Raw genomic sequence first — 19,728 nt, forward strand, 5'->3', positions numbered from 1 at the left:
TTGGAATTCTTTGCTGATTAATTTGTACTCCAATAACTCTAGTCTTCCCATAGGAGTTGACTAGGTCAGGATCAAATTAATTAGTCTGCTTGACTTTCCTTTATTTATTAAGGGATAACTAAAGTGGGAGCAGAGTCCAATTCTCATCACACCTGATAAGGATAACTAGGATAGAACTTCAATTTCTTATACCTTGCCAAGAGCTTTATTAGTTATTAACTTAATTTCTTGAAATTTACTTTTCTTGTTCAACCTATTTAAAAACCCCCAAAAGATACTTTTTCCCTAACCAATATTAAGAACACCTTCCTGCAATTCCTTGAGAAGACGACCCGAGGTTTGAATACTTCGGTTATCAATTTTATTAGGGGTTTGTTACTTGTGACAACCAAAACTTTTGCACAAAAGGATTCTCTGTTGGTTTAGAAGCTATACTTACAACGTGATTATTCTTGTGAATTTCTTTGCCGATAGAAATCAGTTCGTCAGTCACGTATGTGAGTTTGGTTTGGTTTCGCTATTTTCATCGTCTCTTTCTCTTTCGACTTGTATTCTTTGCACAATATCTTTAGTAATAATTGCTTTTACTTTCTTGTTTTAGTTTCCATGGCTGCCGGGAAGGTTGGTTTTATCGACTTGATGGCCCAATTTCTTCCTGGAACATCAACGATAGTTCAGAGCCTCCTTCCGCGGGCACGCCCTCCTCCCCTGCTGCTGAGGTGCAGCCCCAACCTAGTGCGACAGGTGTGGGTGACAAAGTATTGGTAGATTCTGGTCCCGAGGTGAATATCGTTGAAAATTCTTTGAAGAGAAAAGCCACGTCCAGCCCTGAAGGGATGCTCAGCGTGATGGAAGGAAACTTTGATACCAGGAGCTTTATCGATTCTCAACTCCTGCTGGGCAAGAGGATTTCTTCCAAGGCGGGGACCTGGCTTCCCAGGCCAAATGGACTTATCGCTGCATGCTTAGTGCCGCTACCATTGCGAGGAAAGCAGAACTCGTGCTGGCCCATTGCCATGTCTTAGATGGTAAATAACGGGTAGCTTTGAAGGACATTGGTGAGATAAAATATGAAGTGGAGACCACGAGGATTAAATTGGAGGAGTCCAAGAAAAAACTGAAGGTTGTCGACGAGGCGGTGGCTCACTGACGTGGTGTAAAAATCACCGATTAAAAGTTTATAGAGAAAATAGCGTTGCAAGTATAGCTCTTAACCAATGAAGATTCTGCGTATCAATTTAAAAGAGTTGTCACAAAATTTTAGAAATAAAAATACTGGGAATATGAGTCCCAGGTCGTCTCCCAACGAGTTGCAGAGAGAATGCTAATTTATTAATCAGGGGTTTTTAAGAGAGTTGAGTTGAATGATGAGCAATTAAATAGTCGTAAATTAAAGAAATAAAAAAACTAAGGATGATTATTAATATTCTTTGTAAAGGAAGGCCTTGACTGGGGGAATGATCAATTAGAAGTTCTATCCTTGTTGGGATCTCTTAGGTGTAGTATTAAAAAGGTTGTTGTTTTCACTTAGTTAACCCTTACTAAATAAGGGAAAGTCAAGTGATTGAGCTAACTCTTATTCACAAATCCTAGTCCTTTCCCTTGGGAAGGTCTAGGGTTAGTAAATACAGAACTAGCCAACAACTTCCAGTTTAACCTTCACTTAAGCCTTCCAACTCAAGTGTCTCCTCTTAATCAACCCCCATGTCAAGTAGAGAATCTACTCCATTGACATAAATATAATACTCAAAAAAATATAAGAAGAAAACATAATAAATTAAATAAAATAGAGATTGAAAATTAATTAAAAATAAAAGTAATCCTCTGTATCAACAATCCACGAAAATATACCAATTATCACTTTAAACAAGAATTAGGAATATGGAATAAATAAAAGAGCAAGTAAGGAAACAAACTAGAATAGTATTTTCAACGGAGGTGATGACTCTTCAATATCCAAAGCAAAAAGCAATAAACTATGAATGTAAAGAGAACCAAGAGGAAGATTAGTTCCTCTCTAGATTCAGATCTAAAATTCTAAAACTATCCTAATGAGAATGTGTTGATGTTGTGTTGAGTCTCTGTATGTTTCCTGTCTTTATTCTGTGTTTCTGGGCCGAAAACTGGGTCAAAACGCGGCCCAAAATCGCCCCCAGTGTTTTCTGTTATTTCTGCAGATTGCGCAAGTCACACGTACACGTTGGTCACGCGTGCGCGTCATTCAGCGATTTTCCTTGTCGCGCATCCGCGTCATCCACGCGTGCGCGTCATTCGTGCAGACTCCAATCCGCGCGTACGCGTCTGGTACGCGTACGCGTCGCTGCGATTTCCTCCATTTCGCGATGCTCGCTGGTCATCTCCTTAGTTTCTTGTGTTCCTTCCATTTTTGCAAGCTTCCTCTCCATTCTCTAAGCCATTCCTGGCCTGTAAAGCCCAAAACACTTAACACACGGATCATGGCATCGAATGGTATAAAGGAGAATTGAAATACACAAATTAAAGATCTTTAGGAAGCAAGTTTTCAATCATAGAACAAACTTAAGAAGGGATTGTAATATCATGCAGTTCGTATGAATAAGTGGGTAAAGACTTGATAAAACCACCCAATTACATGATAAACCATGAAATAGTGGTTTATCACTCACCTTTCGAACCGGGAGCTAAACTTGGAGAGCCAACTTAGTGCCACTCTAAGTCGGGCGAATGCGGCGGAGACCAAGGTAGCCGACTTGGAGAAGGAATTTGCTACTGCCGTTGCGTCGGCCGGTGCTGTTAAGGTTGAGGTCGGCCATCTCAAGAAAAAGAATAAAGAAACTGTCAAAAAATGCTCGTGAGGCTATCGGAGGTACCGAGGAGGCGATCAAGGCACATATCAAGTTATTGTCCTCCGATTTTGATACTTCGGCGATTGGAGCCTTCAAGACCATCAAGGATGGCAAGATAATCGATATCTCGAGAAAGTAAATTTGTATTTTTGCCTGTATTGCCGAATGTATATCTGCTTTTGGTTGGGCCAATATGGTGCCTATGTATTCTGAACATTTTTAATTTCTTTTTCATTTTATCGGGCCGGAATGTCGCCTTATTTTGTACCTGGAAAACATTTTCTTTAATCATTTGTCATCGTGATGTTTGTTGTATAGACGAGTGTCTGTCGGGCCAAAGCAGTGCCCTTTTATTTCTTTAAACCATTTTCGCTCATGGAATGTTGGTTATTTTACTTGGCGTTTCCTTGCTTGGCTTTTAAATCGTGAGTCGCTCTTCGTGGGATACTCATTGGTGGTCAGTTTTGGCTTATAGGGTGATCAGTCTCGGGTTGCCGTTAGAGCAGTGACCGTTTCAAGCCAGTAATGTCAGAGCTAATAGTAGATCTCGCCAGAACCCCTTACTGTGACCCCGTGCCTCTTCAACAATTTTTGATAGATAAGCCAAATTATACATGCTTCACTCATGAATGCTTTTAACCATGGGAGAGGTAAATTAACAAGAAGATGATAATTGAAATAAAAAGGTAAAGGAAACAATATATTTAGAGTAGGAACTGTAGAATAAAATATGACAATGTATGGAAAGAAAAGACCGGTAAATCGCTTCTCAAGAGTAGAACCTCTTCAGATTCGCTACGTTCCACGGCCTCGGGACGTCGCTTCCATCCAGCCGCTCTAACTTGTAAGCGCTCTTTTCGAGAACTTCTCTAATTCTGTACGGGCCTTCCCAATTAATCGCCAACTTACCTTCTCCTAGAGTCAGTAGCCCAATGTCGTTGTGCCGCAACACTAGATCACCTTCTTCGAAGTTCATGCTGAGTACTTTTCTATTTTATGGTAAAGATATCCTCTGTTTTAGTGCGGTTTCCGTCAGGATGGCTATCTCTCTTGTCTCATCGATTAAATCCTTCTTGACTGTTTCTATGCCACCGCTGAGGAGAAGCCTCAGGCTTGGCTCCCCGATCTCCACAAGAATGACCACGTCAACTCCGTAGGTAAACCGGAATGGCGTTTTTCCGGTGGAGAACTGCCGCGTTGTTCTGTAAGACCATAAGACCGACGCTAACTCGTTTTCCTAGGACCCCTTCTTCTAATCAAGCCGCTTTTTCAGTCCCTTGAGGATTATCTTGTTTGCTGCTTCTACCTATCTGTTTTTCTGGGGGTGCTCTACTGAGGAGAACTTTTGCTTGATCCCCAGCCCAAACAAGAATTCTCCAAACTTCTTGTCTGCAAATTACGTTCTGTTATCCGAGATCACCATCTCCGGGATTCTAAACCTCGAGATTACTTGTCTCCATAAAAGCTTTCGACAGTTTGCTGATGAAATGCTGGCTAGTGGTTCTGCTTCTACCCATTTTGTGTAATAGTCGATGGCCACTATCAATTACTTGACTTGTCCATTCGTCTGCTCGGGTTCTTGACGGGTCGGGTTGAGATGGTAACGTAGCAGGTGCGAAAGGGAGTCGGGACCTGAGCACGAACTTTGATGGTGGAGCCTGGTTGTGACGTCAGTTGGACGGCGGATGGGGCCACCAGCAAGGACACCCCGAAGCTTAAGTTAATGTCCATACAAAGACGGTTAATTAGGGTAAGAATAGTGACGTACTTCCGGAGAAGGGTTGGTCTCTCCCTTTTTATACTTTGTATCCAGATGGGTTCTTTATGGTTAAATCCATCTTTCTAGAAGCTTCCGCTAGTTGTCCAGATTCTTTGTGGAATGGAAGGTGACATGCAGGTCATCTCTTGGCTCGGATCGGTGGGTCATAATCGGACCCGGCTTTTTAGTGGACTGAACCGGAACAATAACAAACAATAGATAATAGATTTACATGGAACAAAATTTGATCAACAAATAAGACATGTGCATGCTATATAAAAATTTTGACCTTTTATATGAATTAACGTTTTTTATAATATATTTTTTATATAGTTAATTAACTTAGTGCTTAGAAATTATGAGATTGAGGTTAGATTAATTATATAAATACTATTTTTTATGATAGTATAAATGTAATTATATAAATAGATATTTTGTCTATATTCTTATAAACTTAAAAATTTATATATCATTCACTTACTATAACATTAATTTGATTTTTTTTTATGCATTAGAATAGATAAATGGTCTTGTTTGCACTAACAACGAAGTACCTAATGAAGATTAAATGGATAAATGCTCCCAATTTACCTTATATAATTATATTAGAATATATTATATATATAACCTATTTTTTATTTAGATAAAATAACATGCTGGTTCATAAGGGTCATTATTATTGTTTGCCCCGTCGGGAAAGAAAAATCCTCTTTGGTATAAAAATAAGTTCATTTTTTTTTTCTTAAATGAGATCGAATTGAAGTCCTGCTCGTCTACCTCGTTTCTATTGATGCCTCCATAATAAACGTCTCTAATTTTAAACTTTTAGCAATCAAAATCAAGTATCTTTGTGTGCCTCACTTTTAGTTCCCATTATAGTATCTCCATTATAAGTAAATGTTTCCCCCCAATTTTCTCCTTGAACTCTCCCCTCTTCACATTCTTTTTTCTTGAATGTTTCTTTTCTCAAGTTTCCTCTCCAGAAAAGTTATACCTCATTAAATGCTTGGTTTTATCGATTGTAGTTCTGATTAATGATTTTTTTATTTACATTAATAAATTTTTTTCTTTTAAATATCAAGTTGTTAATTATCAAGTTTGGTGTTTCTACATTTGATGATTGATTATCTTGGGATTCAAATATCGTACCTCCCCGAATAGTGTTGAGGCATGGCAAGCAATGGTGCCTCAATATCTGTTGCAGATAATAGAAATAGTGTTGTGCACAAGGCCATCATAACGAAGGATTATACTACACTCAAGGAGATACTTGCAGGTCTTCCAAAACTTAGTAATCCGTATGAGATTCGGAGCGAGGAGGCTTCACGAAAAGAGGAAGAGAAGGCCGATATTATTGCCGCGGTGGTGAATGGGCGCAATGTAGAGAACGGGGACACCCCTCTCCACGTTGCTGCAAAGCTCGGTGACTTGGTGGCCACAGAGATGCTGATGGCTGCCGGCGCCAACGTTTACTTGAAGAACAAGCAAGGGTGGAGTGCTCTTAGAGAAGCCATAATCAACAAAAGAGACAAGATAGCAATGTCTATGATAAAAAATTCTTGGAATGATTTGGATGAGAAATGGCATAGGAGGTTGCCTCGTTATGCAGGGACTCTAAGAAGGATGAGGGACTTCTATATGGAGATTACGTTCCATTTTGAGAGTTCTGTCATACCTTTTATCTCAAAGATTGCGCCTTCGGATACTTACAAGATTTGGAAAAAGGGTGCTAATATGAGGGCAGATATGACATTGGCCGGTTTCGACGGCTTGAAAATCAAGCGGTCTGATCAAAGCATTCTTTTTCTTGGCGATGGTTCAGAAGATGGAAAGAGAGTCCCCGGATCGCTGTGTGTTCTTTCCCACAAGAAGAAGGAATTGATTGTTACTTCTAAGCTCCCTGGGCCTTCGAAACCAAGTGATAGAGAGATTCGACAAGTTCTGGCTAGAAAGTACAGAGACAACAAAGTCGTGAGTGTTGCAATAGATGTGAGCCAGGCTGTTCTTGTTCCGCAGCTGACGTGGAGGCGAAAGGAGAGGAAGGAATCGGTCGGGTCATGGAAGGCGAAGGTCTATGACATGCAGAATGTCATTCTAAGTGTGAAATCCAAAAGCATTCCAGGAGCTCCACCCGACATCGAGCTAGCTTCTAGACAATGTAATAAGGAACAGAGCAACAAGGAGCTGGATGAGGTTTTGACACCTGAAGAGAGAAAGCAATTGGAAGTTGCACTGAATTCAACAGAAGAGAATAACGGTCATAAAGGTCATGGAAAAAAAGAAAAGAAAGGGCGTAGTGGAGGGCATAAAGAAAAGGGGAATAAAACAAATGCTAGTTCTGGTGGAAGTAGTGTTGGTAATGGTAATGGGAGTGATGAAGTTTTTAAGAAAGGAATGAACCCTTCTCTGTGGCTTTCACAAAATTATCCACTGAAAATTGAAGAATTGTTCCCGTTGCTTGACATTTTGTCCGAAAAAGTTAAAGCAATTCGTCGTGTGCGGGAAGTCCTCACAACAAAACTTCCTAAAGATACTTTTCCGGTTAAGGTGTGTGTGTGCATCTTCTTTGAATATTTACAAAATATCTAAAACTTATTGGCACAACATTGAGCTTTAAAATCTTTCATGTGCGATTTCTATTTACCTATTGCTTTCCACTTTGTATTCCATGATTTCTTACACGCTGGGGAGAAATTCGTGTCTCATATTAAGCTTAATCAATCATGCAAATCTTTAAACAAACTATTATTTTGTCATCTAATAATAAAATTCTTGTTGATCTTGTACACTTTACTAAAAAAACTTGATATGTAAATTTTACACATAAAACTCATCCATATAGTTCCCCCCTATTTTTATGGAAAACCAAACATAGCACTATAGCAGTAATTATACAAATATTGTGGGAAGTAAACTTTGTAAATGCATAAGATTTATAATTTGGGAAAACAGAATTTTTTGTCTTTGTCATGCATTAAATTTTGTGTTATTCTCATGGTTACATTAGGCCTTTTCTCCTTTTGTGTTACAATAAAAATGATTATCATGGCAAATGCAGGTCTCCATCCCTGTGATTTCCACAGTTAGAGTACTGGTTACATTTACAAAGTTTGAAGAATTACAAAATAAAGATGAGTTTGAATCAGCACCATCAAGTCCTACTAGTGCCGATGAAGATAATAACCCTTCATTGACACAATCCTCATCATCGTCGTGGTTTCAGTGGATTAAAGCCCCCTCACGGTCATCTTCTTTTGTTGAACCAAGTAGTATGATAGATGATAGCCAAGACCTATTTGCAATTCCTCCAGATTACAAATTGACTACTTTTGACGAAAAAATGAACAATATAGAAAAGAAGAGGATCGCAAGGGTACAAGAACAAAAGTCACAAGCAAAATAGGTTCGTTGATGCACTAGAAAGCTTACAATTCATCAATGATGGTATATGGGAATGATATTTTGTAGAACTTATAGATTTTGTTAAAAATACCTTGTATACCTTGTATATATTATCGAACAGACACGTTTAATTTTTCAACTATTGTAAACAATATAGAGGACTCACCCCAATAGAGATATCACATTTTATAAAGAGAAATAGAAAGACATCACAATTTATTGTTTGGCCATTATTTTTAACTATCAATCTATTTAGTTTAATAATCTAATAATATACTTTAGCCCATATTTTTAAACATTGATGGACAAAATTAATGAATTCTGATAACCTTCTAATATTCCTTTTTTATAAATGTAAAAGGCACATCAATTTGGTGAACGCGCGTAAAATATTTCATGGAAATTTGGAGCATTTGATGTTCTAATAAATCTAACTAGAGTGAGACCCGCGCAATGCGCGGATTAAAAATATTTTAGAGAACATATTATAAAGAAATTTTGAATTTATTTATTTTTAAAAAGACAGGTTATTTATATTATAGTTACACAAAACTGCATTTTCATTTTTTTCATTTTTTGATTTGCATTAATGGCTACACTGTCTTTTCTTGCAGTTTTTTTGTTTGTAAATAATTAAAAAAATAAAATTGAATGAGAATGAAAAACATATAAAAATGTTATATTAAATTTAAGAAATTTTTGACAATTAGTATGAGAGATTAAGAAATGAAGAGTAATAAGAGTTTTAATATGCATAAGTTGTAAAATTTGAATATTTGTAACTGAAATTTTTTATAATAATTATTATTATTATGACACTTTTAATGTATGTTTATTGCATTTAATTAGTACTTGATGTTTCAATTGAATAATAATAGATAAGAGTTTTCTGTTTTAATTTTTTAAAGCATTTTACTAAATAGTGATTGATTGATTTTCATCTTTTGCCAAGTCATTAGAATTGCTGATGTTGCATCATTAGCAAAGAAAAGATGGATTAAACTCATTGTGGAAAGAGTTGGTATCAGCTTTTATATATTATAAATAGATAGATAGATAGAAGCATTCAAATTTTGGTTAATAAATCTAACGGTCCAAATTAAAGAAAAAGGATAAAGTATATTTTATGTTCCTAACATTTTAAAAATTTTTTAAAAAATACTCTTAATGTTTAGTTTGTTTCAATTTTGTTCTTAAGATTTTGATAAATTTCAATATTTTCTTCTTGTTAATTTCTTGATAGTCAATGATTAATTAATTTTTTCTAGTTCTATCTCTAATGTTTATCATTATCATCATCATCATCTTCACTTTTCACTTTTTTTTCTTTCCACCGTTATCATCACTACCACCTACTGCCATTGCCACTCCTTCACCACCATCCACCACCATCGTTACCTATCATCACCGTTGTCCCCACCATCTCTTACACTTCACAGTCCCATCTACGACCAACACACTTCACAGGCCAACCCCAATCTCATCTGAAAATTTCACCCTTACCACCATTAGCAGCAATAATACTAAGAATAATAACAATCACTCATAAATATATTTTAAAATTAGATTAATCAATAGTGTAAAATTCTATTAAATAATGAATAATTAACTAATAAATTAATTATGAGCAAAAAGAGTTTAAAATTTAAAATTTTATAATTGAAAAAATAAAAATATTTAGAATACGAATTAAAACATTAATCTTAAAGGTTTTGGTCCAAAATTGAGCCAACGGGCTAAAACGATTGAACCAAGCCATGTTGGGCCCAAGCCCACATACATAACTCCCATTATTTAGCAAATTCAGCACCCAACCCCTCTTTCTCCATTGAGTTCCACGAAGAAGAGAAGAAGAGAGTGAACTGTACCCTAAAATAATATTTATCATCACCTACTATTGCTTATAACATTTAATCTGTAGCTTCGATCGATGACCCTTTTGCAGCCATGCATCGCACTTGTCGTGCTCTTCGATTCTATGTAACTATTGGGGTAAGGAACTTGAAATTCTAGCCCAATTCCCCTTTTCTCTTTCAATTTCACATTTTGGTTTGTGTGTTGAGAAAGATTCGAATTTTTTATGTTTAGAGGAGGCTCAATCTTGAGTTCTAACGGGATTTTGATCAAAGACTACGAGCAATAAGTTAAGAGAATATTTTCTCTTTGTTATCCCCAAGTTTGAGTTATGAACTTAGTATGAATTATGTAAAATCTTGTGATTAGATGGAATAGAGTTTCTTTGGATTGATTTTGGGGTGAAGCGGATTTAGCCTAATGAATTTTAGTGTAGAATTGATACAGAATCATTTGGGTGTGAAATTGGTGGAGCTTGAACCGGTGGACATTTGAATTTTACCAGAGAAGGGTTTTCGAGGTCAAGACCATCGTCAATGAAGGTACGGGTCTCGATTTTGGATAGGCATTGTGTAAGACTATATAAAAACCTAGGTTAGCATTGAATGGAAATTCTGATGATGCATTGTGATATAGTTGATTGTGTAAATTGTGTGTTTGGTGAGCTATGTATAATTATATGGATGTAAAGTTATAAATGAATGTTGTGGTATGATTATTAATATATTGATTGGTGTGAAATTGGGCCAAAGGCCGAGATAGGGTTAGATATCCCCTATATGGTAAGCCACATGATGGATTGCCATGATTGAATTGATGATTGGAATAATGATGTTTTTGTTGTATGATTGAATTCTAATGTGATTATCGAAAGAAAACTAATGAAAACCGAATGAGCATGTTGGAATTTACTTGATTTGGTATGGAATGGATATAAGGTGAGGAATGAGTGTTGAAATGCATATGAGTGGTTTTAGAATAATTTGAAAATAAATGTGAACTAAATTTTGGTGAAAGTTAACAAATTGATGAAATAATTGGTAAAAGCAAAATTTTAACCAATTTTGGCGCGCCATAACTTAGTGCTGGAAACTTGGATTTGTACGAAATTTATCTTAAATCAACGCTAGTTAAAAGATCTTTAAAATGGTTTAAGAATGGAAGAAATCGAAATTTTATAGAGAAAGATATGAACAAATGAAGACTGGTATAAAAATTTGAATTATGAGATTATGCAGAAAACAAGAATTTCTGGTATGCGTGTCCACGCACACTATGGTGAATGTGCACAGCACAAAATGGGGAATAAGGCTCGTGCGTACTGGTGCGGTGATTTTACAACCACCGACTAACCAGCAAGTGTACCGGGTCGTACCAAGTAATACCTCAGGTGAGTGAGGGTCGATCCTACGAGGATTGATGGATCAAGCAACAATGGTTAAATGATTTACTTAGTTAGGCAAGTAGAAAAGGGTTTTGAGATATTCAAAAGGTTTAAATTGGAAATATCAGAAGGCAAGCACGCAAGTAAATAAGTTGAAAATAAAATATTGGAGAAAAAGTTAAGGCTTGAGAGTTATCTATTTTTCCGGATTAACTTACTAACTATTTCAATCATGTAGGATTTAATTTATGGCAAACTATATGTGACTAGACCCTAATTCCTTAGACCTTTCTAGTCTCCTCTAAAATTCATCAACAGCCAATTCCTTGGTCAATTAATTTCAATTAGAGGGTGATGATCAAATTCCAGTTTATATGCCACCAAAACTCTAATTACCCAAAAATAAAAGGATTATATGTCACGTATCCTGTTAAATCCAAATAATTAAAATTTAGGAGAATATGTTTTCAAGCTATTGTTCAAGTAAAGAGCTTTTCCAAGTTATACAAGAACTCAAATAGAAAGAGGGTCATACTTCCGTTCCACCAAAATTCATAAGATGAAGAGCGAAAACAATTCTTAAATTATAAATCCATACATGAATTAAAATAGAAAAAGCAATAAAATCAATCCATACAAATAGACAGAGCTCCTAACCTTAACAGTGGAGGTTTAGTTGCTCATGGTTCAGAGAGAAAATAAGGATTCAGGTAAATGTACTGAGTTTCAATATGATGGAATAAAAAGTTAACTAAAGGAATCCCTTTTTATAACTAATCCTAATTAATTTTAAAATCTAATTTTCTAAAATTAAAAATAATATCTTTTCCTAAAAATAAGATTTGAATTTAAATCAGAATAATCAGCATGTCTTCAGTTGATGGCTGCGGACCATTTTGTCCATTTTGCAGCTTCCAATCTGCATTTTCTGGGCTGAAAACTGGGTCAAAACAGCCCAGAAATTGCCCCCAACATTTTTCTGCGTTTTTTGCACGTGGCACATGTCACGCGTACGCGTCAGTCACGCGTATGCATCGATGGTCTTTTTCGTGAGTCACGCGGATGCGTCGATGACGCGCACGCGTCGCTGTGCAAATCTTCAAATCACGCGTTGGCGTCAGTCACGCGCATGTGTTGCCATGGAAAGCCCAAATCATGCGCATGCGTCAGTCACGCGTACGTGTCACTCCTCGCTGCCATCTCCTTTGATTCTTGTGCTGCAGAAACTTTATCAAATCCAGCCGAATGCTACCTAAAATAAACAGAATTGCAAAAGACTCAAAGTAGCATCCATATTGGCTAAAAGATAATTAATTTTTTTTAAACTCAACTAATTAGATGCAAATTCACTAGGAAAAGATAGGAAAGATGCTCACGCATCACAACACCAAACTTGAACTGTTGCTTGTCCTCAAGCAACCAAAACTAATATAGACTTAGGGTGTGAATTTGCATGAGAATGAGAGTTTGATTAAACTCATGTCTCTTCTTATAGCGGGGTTTACAACTGTAATCCTGAATAGTTTTGGCATCTCACTCTCCTTTGAATCAGAAGAATGTTACTGTCATATGGAATTAGAATCCGGATAATATTATGAATTCTCTGATCTTTTGTAACTCAATTTAATCCTTGAACACAACAATTTTTCTTTGGTGCTTTGCACCTTGAGCCTAGCCGTGACTTTAAATGTTTTGTCTCAAGTTTTACTTGACACAGAAACACCACAAGCACTTAACTGGGGAATTCTTTTAAGTTCTAAGTATTTATTTTATTTTATTTTATTTTTTTAAATTTATTATCCCCAGACAGTGGTGCTCAAAGCCTTTGGCGTACTCTGCAATTGATCTCGACTCTAAATGTTTTGTCTCAAGGATTACTTGACACAGAAACACCACAAGCATGTGACTAGAAAAACAACTCTTTGAGCTTTTAATCATGTCTGACCTCCTTAGTCATTGATGCTCAGAGTCTTGGACCTTGCTTTTATTTTTCTTTTGCTGTTTCTTTTGCTTCAAGGATTAAACTTTCATTAATTTCAGGGAAATCATAATAATTCTCTAAATTCTTATTCCTTGTACATCAACATTCTTTGATTCAAATTTAATTATGCACTGTTCATGTTATGCATTCAGAATTACAATTAATACCACCACATTTAAGTAAATAAGACTACTCTTAAAATTAACTCAATTTCTCATGCAATACATCACTTCTGTATTTTTTATTTGAATTCAAGCTCAATGAGTAATATATGAGACATCTTTTCAAAATTAAAGCAATTAAGAGAAAGCTAAACTCGTCCTAGGATTCTAACTAATAAAGGATCATGCAACAAACAAAGCAAAATAGCAGAAAACCGGAACATAACATAGAAAAAGAGGAGAGGAATAAAATAAAAAATGAAAGAAACTCAACCACCTTAGTTATCCTAGCGGTCGCTTTATTCTTCAGGTTGTGCTCCTCAGTGAAGATGATTCGCCTCCCTTTTGGTGCCATAGGAATAAACAAAAAACCTGTTAAGCGAAGCGTCAACACCAATCTTAAATGTTTGCTTATCCTCAAGAAAAGAAGAACTGAAAATAGAAAGAGACAAATATTATGATGAAAGAAAAAGAAAAGGATAACAGAACAAGAGAGAATTAAGATTGGGAGAGGGGGAAAGAAAATCAAAATTGGGCGGCGAACTAGTGTAGTTGTGCGCACAGGTGACGCGTACGCGTGCAGCACGCGTATGCATGGGTCGCGGAATTTTCTTAATGATGCGTAAGCGTCAGGCACGCGTACACGTGCCCTTGGTTTTGTGCGATTCGCGCGAAGCCAGCCGCGCGCATGCACAACTCTCTGTTCGCGTGGCTTGGGCACTAATATTTTCATACGACGCGTGCGCGTCATGCACGTGCACGCGTGGATGAACATTTGTGCAAATGACGCGCACACGTCATGGACGCGAACGCGTGGTCAATTCTGTGCGTCTAGCATACTTCCTGCCCCAAACCAGCACAACTCTCTGCCCAAACACATATTTATGTCGAATTTCAAGGTCACGCGTATGCGTACGCGTCACTGACGCGTACACGTGGAAGGCGAAAAGTGCAAATGTCGCGCACGCGTGGGTTACACGTACGCGTGATGCGGCTTGTGCTTCCAGCACTATTCCCGCTCAACTCTCTGTCAATTTTTATTTTTCACACACATGCATATGACGCGTACGCATCAGCGACGCTTGTGCGTCATGTGCTCCTCTCCTTATTTTTCGGTTCCTGTTCTAAAATAGCTGCATGATTAGAAAATTAGTAAGAACTCAATAAAAATCAGATAAGTAAGAAAACTACTACTATGAAAAATAACTAAGGATACGAAATTATCGGGTTGCCTCCCGACAAGCGCTTCTTTAACGTCACTAGTTTGACGGTCAGTTCTGCTAGTTCAGCAGATGAGTGGACCTCTGGCGATCAATCTCGCCTCCAAGATAGTGCTTCAACCTCTGGCCATTCACTGTAAATTTCCTGTCAGAGTTCTCTTCCTGTATTTCCACATGACCATATGGTGAAGCTCTGGTAACCACAAACGGTCCTGACCACCGAGATTTCAGCTTTCTGGGAAAGAATTTGAGCCTTGAATTATACAGCAGCACTCTCTGTCCTGGCTCAAATACTCTGATGGCACTCTTCTTGTCATGTAATAACTTGGTCTTCTCCTTATAGAGCTTGGCATTCTCATAAGCTGGATATCTGAATTCATCAAGCTCATTTAATTGGAGCATTTGCTTAATTCCTACAGCTTCTGAATCAAGATTCAGATACTTGATTGCCCAGTAAGCTTTATGTTCCAACTCAACTGGCAAGTGACAAGCCTTTCTATAGACCAACTGATAAGGAGACATTCCAATGGGAGTCTTGTACGCTGTCCGGTATGCCTAGAGAGCATCATCAAGCTTCCTAGACCAGTCTTTTCTTGAAACACTGACGGTCTTCTCTAGAATCCTCTTATGTTCCCTATTGGAAACTTCAACCTGTCTACTTGTCTGAGGGTGATAGGAGGTTGCCACCTTATGACGGACTCCATATCTCTGTAGAAGAGAGTCCAACTGTCTGTTGCAGAAATGGCTTCCTCCATCACTAATGAGTGTCCTTGGGACACCAAATCGGCTAAAGATATATCGTTGAAGAAAGCTCATTACCACTTAGGCATCATTGGTGGGAAAAGTCACAGCTTCTACCCACTTGGACACATAATCAACCGCCACTAGAATATAGTTGTTTGAATGTGAGGGTGGGAAGGGTCCCATGAAATCAATACCCCACACATCAAACAACTCAACCTCAAGAATCCCCTGCTGTGGCATTTTATGGTTGGCAGGGAGATTCGTTGCTTTTTCACATCTATCACAGTGCTTCACAAATGCTCTTGCGTCTTTGAAAAGATTCGGCTAGTAAAACCCGCTCTGAAGGACCTTTGTAGCTGTCCTTTCACCACCAAAGTGGCCTCCATACTCAGAACCATGACAGTGCCAGAGAATCAACTGTGTTTCTTCATCTGGGACACATCTCCGGATGATACCATCTGAACACCTCTTAAAAAGATATGGTTAATCCCAAATATAGTACCTTGCATTAGTCAATAGCTTCTTCACTTGTTGCCTACTGTATTCCCTTGGGATAAATTTGAATTATGAGATTATGCAGAAAACAAGAATTTCTGGTTTGTGTGTCCTTGCACACTATGGTGCATGTGCACAACACAAAACAGGGAATAAGGTTCGTGCGTACTGGTGTGGTGATTTTACAACCACATACTAACCGGCAAGTGCACTGGGTCGTATCAAGTAATACCTCAGGTGAGTGAGGGTCGATCCCACAATGATTGATGGATCAAGGAACAATGGTTAAATGATTTACTTAGTTAGGCAAGCAGAAAAGGGTTTTGAGATATTCAAAAGGTTTAAATTGGAAATATCAGAAGGTAGGCACGCAAGTAAATAAGTTGAAAATAAAATATTGGAGAAAACGTTAAGGCTTCAGAGTTTTCTATTTTTCCGGATTAACTTTTCTTACTAACTATTTCAATCATGTAGGATTTAATTTATGGCAAACTATATGTGACTAGACCCTAATTCCTTAGACCTTTCTAGTCTCCTCTAAAATTCACCAACAGCCAATTCCTTGGTCAATTAATTCCAATTAGAGGGTGATGATCAAATTCCAGTTTATATGCCACCAAAACTCTAATTACCCAAAAATAAAAGGATTATATGTCACGTATTCTGTTAAATCCAGATAATTAAAAGTTAGGAGAATATGTTTTCAAGCTGTTGTTTAAGTAAAGAGCTTTTCCAAGTTATACAAGAACTCAAATAGAAAGAGGGTCATACTTCTGTTCCACCCAAATTCATAAGATGAAGAGCGAAAACAATTCTTAAATTATAAATCCATACATGAATTAAAATAGAAAAAGCAATAAAATCAATCCATACAAATGGACAGAGCTCCTAACCTTAACAGTGGAGGTTTAGTTTCTCATGGTTCAGAGAGAAAATAAGGATTCAGGTAAAATGTAATGAGTTCCAATCTGATGGAATGAAAAGTTAACTAATGGAATCCCTTTTTATAACTAATCCTAGTTAATTTTAAAATCTAATTATCTAAAATTAAAAATAATATCTTTTCCTAAAAATAAGATTTGAATTTAAATCAGAATAATCAGTAGGTCTTCAGTTGATGGGTGAGGACCACATGTTTTATCCATTCTGTAGCTTATAATCTATGTTTTTTGGGCTGAAAACTGGGTCAAAACAGCCCAGAAATCGCCCCCAGCATTTTTCTGCATTTTCTGCACGTGGCGCATGTCAAGCGTACGCGTCAGTCACGCGTACGCGTCGATGGTCTTTTTCGCGAGTCACATGGACGCGTCAGTCACGTGCACGCGTCGCTGTGCAAATCTTCAAATCACGCGTACGTGTCAATCACGCGCACGCGTCGCCATGGAAATCTTAAATCACACGCATGCGTCAGTCATGCGTACGCGTCGCTCCTCGCTGCCATCTCCTTTGATTCTTGTGCTCCAGAAACTCAAGCAACTCCAGCCGAATGCTACCTAAAATAAACAGAATATAAAAGATTCGAAGAAGCATCCATATTGGCTAAAAGATAATTAATTCTTTATTAAACTCAACAAATTAGATGCAAATTCACTAGGAAAGATAGGAAAGATGCTCACGCATCACGTACACACAAGAGGATGCGTATGCACGAGATGGGAAGTGCATTCTGATCTGTGCGTGCGCATAGCAGTATGATAAACCCCAATTTTATGGTTTATCTTGTGTTGAATTTAGGGGATTTTATCAACTTATCTCACATTTTTCAATGAAATAGCATGTTTTGTGAAATTCTCCTAATTTGTGCTTAAGAGTTAAAGACATACTTTTTGGCCCTTTAATTTGCTAAATTTAATTCACTTTAGTTCCACTCAAAGCACTCAAAGCCTTGATATGTTTGTTGAGTGATTTCAGGTTCATCGGATAAGGATTAGATGGAAGAAGTGAAGAGAAAAGCATACAAAATGAAGAATTCATGAAGAAATGAGGATTTGAAGAATTCATAGCGACGCGTGTACGTGGCTTATGCGTACGCGTGGAAAGGACATCTGCCAGGTGATGTGTGGAAAACGATCCAACACAAAACTCACCGGCATGTGTACCGGGTCGCATCAAGTAGTAATTACTCACATAAGTGAGGTCGATTCCACAGGGATTGAAGGATTGAGCAATTTTAGTTAGATGGTTGATTTAGTTAAGCAAACAAGTGATGATATGAGTGAATTGTGATAAACAGAAGCTAAATTGCATGAAAGTAAATAGGAGAGGGGAAATTGACAGTAAATTAAAGTGCAAAAGAATTAAAGAGCTGATGCTTAAAGTGCAAGTAATGTAATTGACAGAAACTTATATTGCAAGAAATGTAAATGGCTGAAGCTTAAAGTGCAAGAAATGTAAAAGTGCAGGAAGAGTAAAAGGAATTTCGGGAGCTGGGATGCAAAATTAAACAAGAGAAAATCAAATAAAGTAAGTTGCAGCAGATCTCAAACAGAAAAGTAAAATTTCTTGAAGAAGCAAAACAGAAATGAAACTCAGCTTAATTGCAAAATGAAGTTGAAGATCTCAGGGGATCAAAGAGACTAGAAAACAAGTCTAGATCTCAATTTCTTCCTTGATCCAATAGAGAACAATTTGCAGACGGAAAGAAAGATGAAAACAGTAAATGAAAACTCAGATTCAATTCTTGGAACAATTGAGAAGAGAGGTAAAAGATGATTCTCAAACTTAGGATCAATGAAGCTCTTCAATCTCAATTCAAATCCCAAGAACATATAGAAAAAGTAGCAGACGAAATGAAAATGAAGACAGAAATCTAAATCCAGTTCCCAATCCTTAGAATTATGTAGAAGAAAACAAAGATGAATTGCAGATCAAAGATTGAAACAGAATTCCTTCAATCTCAAATTCAGAATTCAAAAACAAAAAGCAAGAAATGTAGAAGTAAGAACAAGGAAGAAGAGAACTCAGCTCTCAATCCCAATTCCCAATTCCCAAAATAAAACTAAAAATGAAAGAAAATTCCCAAGTCAAAGTAAAAAAAAAGTCCTATACAAATCAAACTAACTCCTATTTATACACTTCCTATTTTTGGATTTTCAGAATTTGGAGTAGGCCTTTTAATTTGGTGAAGAATTGAATTTAAATGGAATTTTAATTGAATTTGGACCATGGGTGCTGCTCTCAGTAGAGTGCTCGGTTAACTAATTGAGCGCAGCGCTACCCATTGCCTTTGGCCTTCAATTTTGTTGCGCACCAAGCCTTCCTTGGCACAGCTCCATAGCGCTCGGTTAAGAAAGTGAGTGCAGCGTCCTTTGCTTGCTAATAAGGTCCCCAGCTTTGAGCCTTGAGGGAAGCATTTGTGGAGCCATTTCTTTTTGAAACAATGAAAGGTAGCGCTCAATTAAGTAAGGGAGCGCAACATCCCTTTGTTTTTGGTGGAGCTCCCTTGTTCGAATCCCAGTGAATGCATTTTGCCCAATTTCCTTGTGAATTAGGTGTAGTGCTCCTTCCTAGCCATCGTGGGTTCGAAACTTGGCTAGCTCCTTTTGCCAATTTCTTTCATGAAGCAATGCAAAGTAGTGCTTCCTTTGGTTCCTCATGTGCTTGGTTTGAGACTTGGAGGTTTCATTAGCAAATATTGCACCTTGCATTTCTTTTGGTGGAAGCCCGATAAAGTTAACAAAGTTAACCGAGCACTATGCTTTTTGCCTTGTTCCTTTGAGCGCTCAGTTAACTCTTTCAACGCAGCATCCTTGCCCTTTGTGTACTTGGCTTTGTTTGCCCATCGCTAGAGCTCAATTAGATAGCGCTGTGCTCAATAAGAGAGCGCTGCTCCCTTGCTTTCTTGATGCGCCATGCTTTTTCCTTCCTTAGGCCACGCTTTCCTTGTTTCTTTGTTTTCTTCAC

General features: G+C 37.5%; 2 protein-coding genes across 2 annotated transcripts; one reads left to right on the forward strand and one right to left on the reverse strand.

Moving 5' to 3' along the window:
• The first annotated feature begins 5,754 nt into the window (after positions 1-5,754).
• On the forward strand, positions 5,755-7,987 carry LOC130962966 (uncharacterized). The gene is made up of 2 exons (XM_057889121.1): positions 5,755-7,131; positions 7,643-7,987. The coding sequence occupies exons 1-2, from the start codon at positions 5,755-5,757 to the stop codon at positions 7,985-7,987; spliced, it is 1,722 nt and encodes a 573-aa protein (XP_057745104.1).
• A 6,659-nt stretch (positions 7,988-14,646) lies between these two features.
• On the reverse strand, positions 14,647-15,108 carry LOC130962968 (uncharacterized). Its single transcript, XM_057889122.1, has one exon. The coding sequence runs from the start codon at positions 15,106-15,108 to the stop codon at positions 14,647-14,649; it is 462 nt and encodes a 153-aa protein (XP_057745105.1).
• Positions 15,109-19,728: the final 4,620 nt, after the last annotated feature.

The sequence above is a fragment of the Arachis stenosperma genome, chromosome 2 (genome assembly GCF_014773155.1).
Source record: "Arachis stenosperma cultivar V10309 chromosome 2, arast.V10309.gnm1.PFL2, whole genome shotgun sequence".
Classification (NCBI taxonomy): domain Eukaryota; kingdom Viridiplantae; phylum Streptophyta; class Magnoliopsida; order Fabales; family Fabaceae; genus Arachis; species Arachis stenosperma.

What these genes read in the sequence shown, in the direction of transcription:
- LOC130962966 (XM_057889121.1), top strand. Translation starts at nt 5,755, where the DNA reads ATGGCAAGCAATGGTGCCTCAATATCTGTTGCAGATAATAGAAATAGT. An exon ending in AAGATACTTTTCCGGTTAAG is followed by an intron (nt 7,132 to 7,642) that starts GTGTGTGTGTGC and finishes TGGCAAATGCAG; the next exon opens with GTCTCCATCCCTGTGATTTC.
- LOC130962968 (XM_057889122.1), bottom strand. Translation starts at nt 15,108, where the DNA reads ATGTCTCCTTATCAGTTGGTCTATAGAAAGGCTTGTCACTTGCCAGTT.